At 48.4% G+C, this 12,126-nt stretch overlaps 1 protein-coding gene across 4 annotated transcripts in view; it reads right to left on the bottom strand.

Annotated features, from left to right (window-relative positions):
• Nucleotides 1–12,126, bottom strand: part of HK1 (hexokinase 1) — a 114,510-nt gene that overhangs the window by 28,089 nt on the left and 74,295 nt on the right. For 3 of the 4 annotated variants that reach the window (XM_055274533.1, XM_055274535.1, XM_055274534.2), the window contains 4 exons: nucleotides 9,700–9,819; nucleotides 5,995–6,090; nucleotides 5,291–5,390; nucleotides 5,003–5,186 (listed from right to left, as the gene is read on the bottom strand). In XM_055274533.1, the coding sequence (XP_055130508.1) occupies nucleotides 5,003–5,186; nucleotides 5,291–5,390; nucleotides 5,995–6,090; nucleotides 9,700–9,819 (500 nt within the window). The remainder of the gene's footprint in view (nucleotides 1–5,002; nucleotides 5,187–5,290; nucleotides 5,391–5,994; nucleotides 6,091–9,699; nucleotides 9,820–12,126) is intronic. The other variant, XM_055274536.2, reaches the window with a different exon arrangement.

Raw genomic sequence — 12,126 nt, 5'->3', positions numbered from 1 at the left:
TCATGGAGACCGGCTCCTGTTCCAACAGCGTGCTTCCCGTCTGCTCAAGTGAAATTAATGAAATCGAGCAAGTCATGATCTGCCTCTCAGAGCATGCCACCTGTGATAACTGAACAGGTAATGCCCGGGCCCTTTTCCTTGTGATAACTGAACAGGTAATGCCCAGGTGTCTCGGCAGTCGGACACCTATGACCACAGACAGGCAGTGAGAGGCAGCGTGGCAGCGTTCCAACCACTCTGCCTGCTGGTGGGCCCAGGAAGGGCTGAGATGGGGGAGGGGGGCATCATCAACCACGAGAAGTCATGGGCAAGGACCTGCACACCAATGAGGAGCCCTCAGCACCCTGGGTCTGCTTCAGCTAGAAGCCCAAGAAAGAAAAGAGACAGAGGCCCATGGCCAAGCAAACCAGGACCAGAGCTGCCGAGAAATTCCATGGAGCAGCAGAACCACAAAAAGAAAAGGCATCTGGGTGCTGACTTGAAGGCACACAGTTACTCAACCACCATCCAGGCCAAAGAGCTCTCCTGAACACCAACCACCAGCGTTTGCTCTTGCAGTCACTGCTGTTGCTGTGTTGTTGTGTGGGGTAGGGGCTCTGCATTTTGAAGAATGTGATAAGGAATCACGGGGAAAAAGGATCCAAGATCCCAGAGATTCCAGACACAACACAGAGCAAAAGCAGAAGAGCAAGAAGCCCAAGCAGGCCAGGTGCAGTAGCTCACACCTGTAATGCCAGCACTTTGGGAGGTGGAGGCAGGAGGATCACCTGAGCCCAGGAGTTCAAGACCAGCTGGGCAACATAGGGAGACCCAGTCTCTACAAAAAAATTTTAAAATTAGCCAGGCATGGTACTGCTGCCTGTGGTCCCAGGTACTCAGGAGGCTGAGGCAGGAGGATCACCTAAGCCTGGGAGTTAAAGGCTACAGTGAGCCGAGATCACATCACTGCACTCCAGCCTGGGCAACGGAGTGATACCCCGCCTCAAAAAAAAAAAGAAAAAAAAAAGAAACCTCAAGGAAACAAAAGGGAAGGAGAATTAAAAATGAAATAAAAGGTGGGGCTAACTCCACAGTATAAGACAAACATGTGGCAAGAATATCAAAGGCCTGGAATATAAGGGCGAAAGGAAGGAAGCCAAAAGACTGATCCCTTTTAGAAACAGACCTTCTGGCTCTGGGGCAAGGTGGGACCTGAATACTCAAAGCAGGTTCCTCTGCTGCCTCCCAAATGCAGTAACTACCAATGAAGGCAGGAGCCACATAGCTATTATGACAATGTCCTCCCTGTCCACTGTATACAGTAGGTACTCAGTTAAATGCTAACTCCAATCAAAGCAAATGGAATAAGTAGCTGTTGGTAGTCTAGAGCCCACTTGGGCACTGACAGCATTTGCACAAATCTAACACACTGAGGTTTTAAAACCTGGTTAATGGCTGGGCGTGGTGGCTCACGTCTGTAATCCCAGAACTTTGGGAGGCCAAGGTGGGTGGATCACCTGAGGTCAGGAGTTCCAGACCAGCCTGGCTAACATGGTGAAACCCCGTCTCTAATAAAAATACAAAATTATCTAGGCGTGGTGGCACACGCCTGTAATCCCACCTACTCGGTAGGCTGAGACAGGAGAATCACTTAGAACCTGGGAGGCAAAGGTTGCAGTAAGCTGAGATTGCGCCATTGCACTCCAGCCTGGGTGACAAAGCAAGACTGTCTCAAAAAACAAAACAACAACAACAAAAAAAAAACGCTGGTTAAAAATTGGAATTGCCCAGGGAGCTTTTACAATACAGAGGACTGGGCAACCCAGGCCAACTGAATCATTAGTGAGAGGATGCCTGGACATCAGTATTTTTTTTAAAAGACCCCTATGTAACTCTAATGTGTACTCAGAGATGAAAAATCACTTCCCTAGATCCTCCTGATTACCAATGAGAAAAGATTCTGGAAGCTCACTCTGAAAATATCAAACCTTCAAACAGGGCAAAAATCCCCAAACCTACACCAGACCACACCTCAACAATGAGTCTTGGGTCACCTCTGTCCTATTCTAGGGCCATAATTTTCCCATCAGTCAAATGGAGCAAACATCTTTCCCTGCCACAGAGAGGATAAAATGGCTTTCAAGAACTAGGCATTCCATGGAAAAAAGACATACGGAAGATCCAAAGATTCAGAAAGAAGCCTGGGGGCACAGCAAAAATTTGCTCAGGCAAAAAAACTCTTTAGCCTACAGCCTATTTCCAGGAATATGTGATGCAACTTGGGAATTTGTCATTTCCTTGGAATTGTTCTCAATGAGACCTGGCCTACAGTATGCAGTAAACTAGTGATATGGTTTGGCTGTGTCCCCACCCAAATCTCATCTTGAATTCCCATGTTGTAGTGGGAGGGACCCAGTGGGAGATAACTGAACATGGAAGCAAGTCTTTCCCACGCTATTCTCATGATAGTGAATAAGTCTCACGAGATCTGATGGTTTTATAAAGAGGAGTTCCCCTGCACAAGTTCTCTTTGCCTGCTGCCATCCATGTAAGACATGACTTGTGCCATGATTGTGAGGCTTCCCCAGGTACATGGAACTGTAAGTTTATTAAACCTCTTTCTTTTGTAAATTGCCCAGTTATGGGTATGTCTTTATAGGCAGTGTGAAAACAGACTAATACAACTAAGAAACATATTTGAGAAAAGAGATTTTGCCCCAACCTTTCACTTTCTCATCTGTATCCCCATTAAGCCACCCACTCATCTCTCATCCATCATCAGCCACCCATCCATCCATCCATCTCAAAAATATTTATTGCAAGCCAACTGTAAACACAGTTTATAGTTTAGCCTTGGGATACAATTCATCTTTTTGGAAAAATTCAGACAAACATCAATGGACAGCAGAGAGATCCAAGTTTACACCCAAGCCATGCAGGGTTCCCAAACTGAGACCAAGGATAAGGGCCTGGGCATTACCTGTTGAGTTACCACAAGTGGCGTGCCCCACCTGCACTTCTAAGAAAAGAGACTTCTCATTAAGTGACTGATAGTAAGTACAGGTGTATAACCTCTTATCTGAAACCCTTTGGGGTCACATGTGCTTGGGAATGTGGAGATTTGAGAACTTTAGAGATGCAACAGGGTAAACATGCCATGTGTCACAGAATACCCCCAGAGGTGCCTGAGGCAGCACTGCCATCAAGCACATTCAGGGCTATTCAGTGAAACACACAAATAGGCGAAGTAATAAGTTCATGCCAATGGGGTCAATGGATTGGGCGGGGTGGTGGGGGGGTGTGGTAAAAAAACCTTTGACTGTCAGAACTTTGGAACTGGGGTCCCTTGTCACCAAGCTGGTACCACAGTCTCAGCCTGCAATGGTGATGCTCAACTCTGGGTGTAAGAACTTGGGAATTCCCTCACTGAGAAACCTAGTTTATTCACTGCTGCCACCTCCAGTGGTGGGGAGCTCGCCACTGATGAAAATCCATTAATTCAGGTGGAAAGGCCAACTGTCCAGCCTGCAGTATTGAGATCTTTTGGGTGATGCGTTTCAATATGGCTAGTAAACTCCTGTTTCCCTCTAGCATCAGGATAAGGGCTATTAGGTCTACAGAGTCAGTGAACATCTCCCTATAGGTTGACAGTATCCAACTCTAGGATAAGGCTGCTAGAAGGCTGGGTAGATCAGAGACAGCTAGCAGCATACCAGCATCACAGAGAAATGCGAGCAGGCACTTCAGGAAATAAGTGGCTCAGAGAAAGCAATACCTACTCTAACCTGAATAATATCACTCTTACTTCTGTAGCCAGGAGCTTTCCACAGCCAAAAACAACCTGCCTGTAAGTCTGATGTTCTTTATCTGATGTGTCTATTCATGCTTGACATTGAAAAAGGTTGCTTCTCCATTCTCCCTAACGTCTATATGACTTATACTCTTCTTACCATGACTCCTCTGCACAACAGATATTTGCATGTCTGCCCTACCTCCCCATCTAGATTGTAAGTCTTGGGAGGGAAGGTGCTGTTTTGGATCCTCAGAGCCTAGCACAGAGCTCAGCACATAGTAAGTGCTCAATAAATATGTGATGAATGAATGGACACTCATCTCCTTTAGATGCCCCACATACCATGTGGCCTCTCTTACCATGAACAGCAACACTCGTGACTACAGCATAGAGATATTTTTTAAACCTTACATTTACACTAACTTTTCTGTGCTTTGTTGGGGGAGCATTTTTGAACCATTCATATTTATTAATTTTTGTGAGGCAGGGGATAATTTGAGGAATTTTTTTTTTTCAGGGGCTACTGAGCTCCTAGGCTCCCATTCACCTCTTGATCTCCTCCCCTGACCACCAGTACCTGCTCAACTCTGGCCCCATTCCCCATCAGATGGGTTCACTGTGAGCCCCACACCAAGACGCATCAATGCTTCTGTGCTTTTCATTTTCATGATGTTTTACAAGGACACAATCATAGTGTAATTAAACAAAGAGAAGATTATTTTAAAGGTGCTTTTCAGCTACAGACTCTACAGCTGTGCAGCTCACCAAACAAGGAGCAACAAATAATGCAAATTTGATGGGCTTTAGGCTGCACTAGGTGGCTCACGCCTGTAACCCCAGCACTTTGGGAGGCTGAGGCAGGTGGATCACTTGAAGTCAGGAGTTTGAGACCAGCCTGGCCAACATGGTGAAACTCTGTCTCTACTAAAAATACAAAAATTAGCTGGGCGTGATGGTGCATGCCTGTAATCCCAGCTACTTGGAGGCTAAGGCAGGAGAATCGCTTGAACCCAGGAGGTGGAGGTTGCAGTGAGCTGAGATTGAGCCACTGCACTCCAGCCTGGGTGACAGAGCAAGACTCTGCCTCAAAAAAAAAAAAAAAAAAAAAAGTGACAGGCTTTTCTGTTTGTGATCACTTGGCTTTATGCCCTTTTCATCTCCCATCCCAAATCTTTCATTAAATGTCCCCTAAGTCACATACGTGGTTAGAAGCAAAAGTCAAAGACTCACAGCTGTTTTCCAGGGTTGAGGGATCCCCGGTCTATCTCCCTGTCAAACTCCGTCCTGATGTCTTCTAATGATCCATCGTCTCCAAAGGCTCCCCATTCCGTGTTGATACACATCCTCCCCTCGTCTCCTTCCACCAGATCAATGTGCCTCAGTTCCTCCATGTAGCAAGCATTGGTGCCAGTGCCTGGACAGGACAAGATCAGAAGTTATGACCACACCACAGGGAGGGTGCAGAGCCACCTGGAAAGATGGGCCGAACAAATGGATGGGCAAAGGGGAATACGTTACCGATGATCAGGCCGACTTCACACTGCTGGTCGTCATAGCCACAGGTCATCATGGTGCCCACTGTGTCATTCACCACAGCTACGATGTTGGCATCATAGTCCTGGGGACAGATAACGGGGTGTCATTGTCCACTCACACATGGGAGCAGAGATCACACACCTTAACAGCGCTTGGCAGAAGTGCTCCCGTTTTCAGAACCCCTGCTTTTGTGAGTGGTGCTGGTTTCATTACAGCTGGTACTCAAATTAACTAGATCAGAGCATGGTGATTAAATTATGAAAACCTCACAGTTCCCTTAATTACCTGGCTTAAGAGTCTTTGGGTAGTGGGGATTTTACTCATGGAGCTACATTCCTCTGCAAACCTCCGCAGGAGGTCCACATCCCCCATAAGGCGGGCTCCTCTGCCCTTGTTCTAAGCACAGCAGGCTGCATCCATGACACCCACTCCCTGAATAGCCCAGCACTCCTGTCAGGAGGTGACCCCCTGCTCCAGGCCTGGGTCCTCTAGGCAGCACCTCTGAGAGTGGGCTTTGCACCATCCCCATCCCCACCATTCCACACTGTGAACCCTCAACTCTCCCCTGCCTGGGTCTTCAGGCTTTGGCACTACTGCCCCCCAGGAAGGGCAATGGTCTGTTTTAGAATGCAGCCCTGCTCCCCACACCCCTGCGTGGCTGAGGCAGAGGGCCCAGGAGAAATTACCCCTCGCTTTTTGATGGCTTTGTTAAGCAGCTTGACCACATCTGCTCCTTCCACTCCGCTCGCTTTAAATCGCTTTGTCCAGGTGATCAGGATGGCCTGCAAAGAAGAATGGATGGGGCTGGATGAGGGCTGGGAGGCCTGCAGCACCCCAAGGCCCTCGGCATTGCTCCAGGACAGGGATGAAGCAGAGGCCAAGTGGCTCCTCCCAGATCACACTGGGCTTGGGGAGGGGCCCAGACTCATTTCCATCTCCCGATCATCCACACAATGGGCTTCTCTGGGGGCGAAGATAGGGTGGGGAGAAACCTGCTCACAATATCCAGCTCACTCCAGAAGAAAGCAAGTGGATGTGGGGACAGTAATGCCACATGGCTTGCCAATCTAACTCGATGCCAACTGCGCAGCCAGACCTATTTTAAAAGGGAGCAAGAGAAATCCCTGGTCCCCTTCCCCGCTTCTCAACCAGACCCCAGCTTCCATAGCCCTGGGAAAAGAAAGCCAGAGCCAAATTGGAAAAAAAAAAAAAATGCTAAGATAATTCATGGCTGCTGAGCTTTTAAGAGCCAGGTCCCAGACATTTAGGGAATGATGTGGACTACACATGATTTGTGCCTCTTCACCAGCTTTGGGACTTAACCTCCATTTCTAAGTGGTGACTCCCCTATTTACACAGTATGATCCTATTTCACTTTGCATATTAGCAGAGAAACATCAAGGATAGACATCCAATGGTAAACATTCTATAATTTTATCTTACTTTGATAGTTTTACATATTGCTTTTGTTTTCTTAAAAAAAAACTAAAAAGATATGAGAACAGAAAAATAATTGTTATACTTGGCTGTTTTACTCTGAATGGGGCAAGTCACTATAAACGCAGCAGGGTTGGAAGATTCACGGTCCAGGCCCCGCAGGCCTGCAGAGGTAGCTCAGGGATAGATTCTGAGCAATGGGCCCCGCCCCAGCTCACGGTGGGAGCCACACAGACTGGAGTATGCACCAGGGAGGGCAGCCCTTGATGAGAACTGGTGGTTCTTTGCTCAGCAGCAACTAAGCTAAGTCAGGAACTGCAAAAGCCCTGGACACTGTCTGCCTCCTCTCAACCAGCCCTCTTCCTCCTCCAAAGCCTCAGAGAACCAGTTGTTGTGGGACAAAGGTGGGGCTGGCAATCTGGAGACCTGGTCCCATTTCATACTCTCTGTCCATTTCCTGCTGGGCAGTTCCCTTCACTCCTCTGAGGTTCACTGTGCTCCTCTAGAAACAGGGAGCTGATCTAGAAGTGGACAATCTTGAAGGTCTCAGCCAGCCCTAAGGAGTAACATGCACAGGCCTCTGGATGGGAAATTGAGGGTCTGTGATCTACTGGCGCCACGGCAAGTACCCTGGCCCAGCCTAGGAAGCATTCTCCAGAGGGAGTGAAGGCTGGCAGGTGGGACGCCCCCCACCTCTGGCTCCTTCTGTGTTCACAATGCCCCCTCTTGGGCGTCTACTCCACCCTGCAGGCTCTGGTGCCCAGGAAGTCATTCCCCCCACCTCCTGCAACACTTCTGTCCCTAGAAGGCTGCACCTTCATGGGGAACAGGCTACATCTGCTGTTATGGGACCTACTGTATGGTAACATTAAACCTCAGCACTGCAGGAATACAAAATAAATACACTCTGGCCATTCTCTCCCAGGGCCTAGCCCATGCCCAGCACAGGGATAGCACTCAGTTAATTACTACAGAGAGCACATGTGAACGACGGTGAAATGCAGTCCACCAAAGTCTCTTCATCCCAGGCCCACCTTTCACAAGGGAAGGCGGAGTGACTGTCATGTCTCAGTTCTCAAAAGCCAAAGGAAACTTGTACTGACAACAGGCCTTGCCAAAGGGTTTGGAAGGACACAGGGGAGGCCAAACTGATCTGAACACCCTGGAGGGGCATTCTCAGATACCAGAACCAGAGCAAGAGTCTACATATGGCCACAGCTTCCTGAAAGCGTAACAGGTCAGACAGAACATCTTGGAGGCATTTAGACATGTTGGAGGTGGGTGGAGCACTGGATGGGAGGTGGGGCCTGGGACCCTGGCCCAAGGCCTGCCATTAATAAGCCCTGTGACCCTGGGGAGACCTCTGCGCTCATCTTGGCCTGCTGCGCTCTCAAGCCCCTTCTTGTTGATTCCACAAATTTTACAGATGTAAGGGTTCCAGCCACAGGAAGCAGTGCCCAGGAAAGGGCGCTTACTCTAATGGCATAAAGGGACCCAGGGGTGCTCCCTGCAAGTGTGGAAGGTGCCCTGAGCCCAAATGCTACTAACTTGCAGCAAAGTAGACCAGTTATGAGCACCGAATCTTCCTGGCTAGGTGACCTCGGACAGGTTCTTAGCCCTTCTGAGACTCAGTTTCCTCATCTGTAAAGTGGGAATCATAAGCACTTAACTCATAGAGATGCTTGAAGATTACGTGCACTACCTGTGAAGTATGTATTAAAACAGAGCCTGGCCGGGCGCAGTGGCTCACGCCCAGCACTTTGAGGGGCTGAGGCAGGCGGATCACCTAAGGTCAGGAGTTTGAGACCAGCCTGGCCAAGATGGTGAAACCCTGTATCTGCCAAAAATACAAAAATTAGGCGGACATGGTGGTGGGCACCTGTAATCCCAGCACTAGGGGGGCTAAGGCAGGAGAATTGCTTGAACCTGGGAGGTGGAGGTTGCAGTGAGCCGAGATCGTGCCATTGCATTCCAGCTTGGGCGACAGAGGGAGACTCTGTCTCAAAAAAACAAAAAAAGACAAGGTCTCACTCTGTCCCCCAGGCTGGGGTGCAGTGGCACAATCATGGCTCACAGCAGCCTCAATCTCCCAAGCTTCTCCCACATCACTGGGACTACAGGCACATGCTAACGCACACAGCTAACTTTTTGTACAGATTGCCCAGGCTGGTCTTGAACTCCTGGGCTTAAGTGATCCTTCTGCTTCGGCCTCCCAAAGTGCTGGGATTACAGGCATGAACCACTGCACCCAACCCCAGAATTCGTATTATTAGAAGTTTATTCATGGGTGGTTTGTGTTTGTGGCGTGTGTGGTTTCTATCTCTCCAGGTAAAAAAAGAACAAGGCTGCATGTATTTATTTTGTATTCCTGCAGTGCTGAGGTTCAGTGTTATCATACGGTAGGTCAGAGTCCATCCTTGCTGAATGAATGAATGAATGAAAAAACAAATAGATGACAAACAGGAAGGTGGGTACAACAAGTCACCTTGGAGGTCACCAAGGGCATCCCTGGGGCTGGAGCCACTGACCAGCTCCACTGTGGAGAGGCAGCCCTGGCACCTGAGGGACAGGACCCTGAGCATATTCGCAGTAACCAGGGCAGTTTCCAGATAAACATCACACCATGCAATTCTGGCAAAGAGCTTTCCCACCTCTCTCCACCACCATTAAACCTACTTTATTTTCCTTTGCTTGCTTAAGATTAATAAATGCTTCTGTCTACCTAGTGGCCAAAAATACCATGATTTGTCTCTAAAAATACATAAATAACTAAAGTAAGTGAAAAAGTAAACACTGTATCATGATACCACACTAACTTCTGCAAACGTTTCTTTAAAAATACCAGACACGCAAACCATTCTGCCAACAAAGGGGAAAAGCTGTGGAGAAAAGGGCTTGTTAGGTTTTCCAACCCGGGGCATCTGCAGAGCCCGATAATCCCAGAACATCCTTACCTCATCTATTTTGGATTGTTGGCAAGGAAAAGAAAACGTGAATCCCACAGGTAACTTCTTGTCCTTGATCTTCCTTTTCTCCATGAAATCTCCCAGGCACTCAGCAACATGATCAAAAAGCTGAAGGAAACATGAGAGCAGTCAGGGGGCCCCAAAGCAGGCTTAGCATTTCTTTTTTTTTTTTTTTTTTTTTTTTTTGAGACGGAGTCTCGCTCTGTCGCCCAGGCTGGAGTGCAGTGGCGCAATCTCGGCTCACTGCAAGCTCCGCCTCCCGGGTTCACGTCATTCTCCTGCCTCAGCCTCTCCGAGTAGCTGGGACTACAGGCGCCCGCCACCACGCCCGGCTAATTTTTTGTATTTTTTAGTAGAGACGGGGTTTCACCGTGGTCTCGATCTCCTGACCTTGTGATCCACCCGCCTCGGCCTCCCAAAGTGCTGGGATTACAAGCGTGAGCCACTGCGCCCAGCCAGCAGGCTTAGCATTTCATAGAAAAATATAAACCATTCCCTCCCACACACACAGAAAGGAATACATCTACCCAAACAAAGTGCTTGTACTCCTGGTGGCCCTGTCTGAAAAGCCATGCTGTGTGTGAATGCAGAGAAGAGTCACTTTTCAAAAGCTACCCTGTGGGCAAGTACAGCTCTTAGGAAGCAATTCAAAGCCTTCAAACAGAACTGGCCTCTCAGTGGTCACTAATATGCAACATCTGGGTAGTGAGAAAAATGGAAAAGTAACAGAAAACCAGCTATGCCTTCATAACACACAGGTCACGGATCTCCACCAGCCACCGGGTGGAGTGGCCTTCCCGCCCCGCCCGAAGCCACACTCTCTGAAAATTTCAGAAACTCCGAGGGCAATGCCACAGCCTCTAGCCCACTGGAGTGACTTAACAATTCAGACTATAATGATGTTACTTTTTACTGAAGTGTCTTATGCCTACCCCAAAAAGTACACACATCCTAAATGCGGAGTTCACTGGATTCTCACAAGCTGCAGCTATCCATGTAACCAGCACCCAGATGGAGAAACACGAGATGGACAAACACCTGTAAGACGCCCCCTTCTGCCCCTGCAGTCACTAGCGCTACCACCCAGCCCCAGGGCAACTGCCAGCCACCCCGACGTCTATCACCCTCAATTATATCTGCCTGTTTGTCTGGTGTGTCTAAAGGGAAATGACAGCGTGTGTGCTCTTTGGCATCTGTGTTCTTTCACTCGACACTGTGTGGATGACAGTCATCCACGGAGTTGTCTTTGCCAACTGTTCATTCTCATTGCCGCACAGTATTCCTTGGTATGAATATACCACAATTTATCTACCACATTGTAACTTAAGCTTGCCTGTGCTATAACATGTTATCTATGACTTATTAGGTATATACATATCTTAGGAATCTGCTAGAAAGAGCCTGGAACACTGGTTCCCTAGCTTCCACATGAATACTGCCCATGAGGAGAGGCTCAACACCTCTAAGGTAATCTTCTTTTTGGATCTCTCTAATAATTCCCTTCATCTCTAAAATATAACCAGGGCCAGGCATGGTGGCTCACGTCTGTAATCCCAACACTTTGGGAGGCCAAGGCAGGAGGATCACTTGAGCCCAGGAGTTTGACACCAGCCTGGGCAACATAGTGAGACCTCCTCTCTACAAAAAGCTTAAAAATTAGCCAGGCATGGTGGCACATGCCTATAGTCCTAGCTACTTGGGAGGCGGAGGTGAGACGATCCCCTGAGCCCAGGAGGTCCAGGCTACAGTGAGCCATGATCATACAACTGCACTCCAGCCTGGGCAGCAGAGTGAGACCCTGTCTCAAAATATAACCAGAACAGAAGATAACATTCTATGTGTGTTCTAACCAGAGGAGTGGTTAGTAGAACTAAGAACCTCCCTTCGTTATCTATCTGCCTCTAGTAATCCAACCTGAGCATATATATATATACACTTTTGGCAGCCATGTCACAGTCTAGCTAACCCCTTGTCTCTTTCACATGACTCTCATGACACTAGACCTCCCTTATACATGGCAGTGACACATCCATGGAGCTTTTTGGAACCCAGAAGAAGGCTGCCTTGGGAGAGCCAAACCATAGTCACATGAAGTGGCCCCAGCCTGAACTCCCAGACAAGGCCATCTGCCTGAAGGCTTTACTTGCAGGGCCTCGTGAGGGGGCCAGAAGTCATTACTGCTGTTCCCATCTTTCCCCAGATCCCCCCCAAGCTAGCCCTAAAGTCGGACCTTGTTGCCAGAGTAAAAGAACACCTGGTCAATTTTTTTTTTTTTTTTTTTTTTTTTTTTTTTTTTTTTTTTTTTTTGAGACAGGGTCTCGCTGTGTCGCCCGGGCTGGAGTGCAGTGGCGCAATCTCGGCTCACTGCAAGCTCCGCCTCCCGGGTTCACGCCATTCTCCTGCCTCAGCCTCCGA

Source organism: Symphalangus syndactylus, chromosome 4, assembly GCF_028878055.3.
Source record: "Symphalangus syndactylus isolate Jambi chromosome 4, NHGRI_mSymSyn1-v2.1_pri, whole genome shotgun sequence".
NCBI lineage: Eukaryota > Metazoa > Chordata > Mammalia > Primates > Hylobatidae > Symphalangus > Symphalangus syndactylus.
Note: the sequence above shows the minus strand (reverse complement) of the source record. Positions and strands in the feature narration are given on the sequence as shown.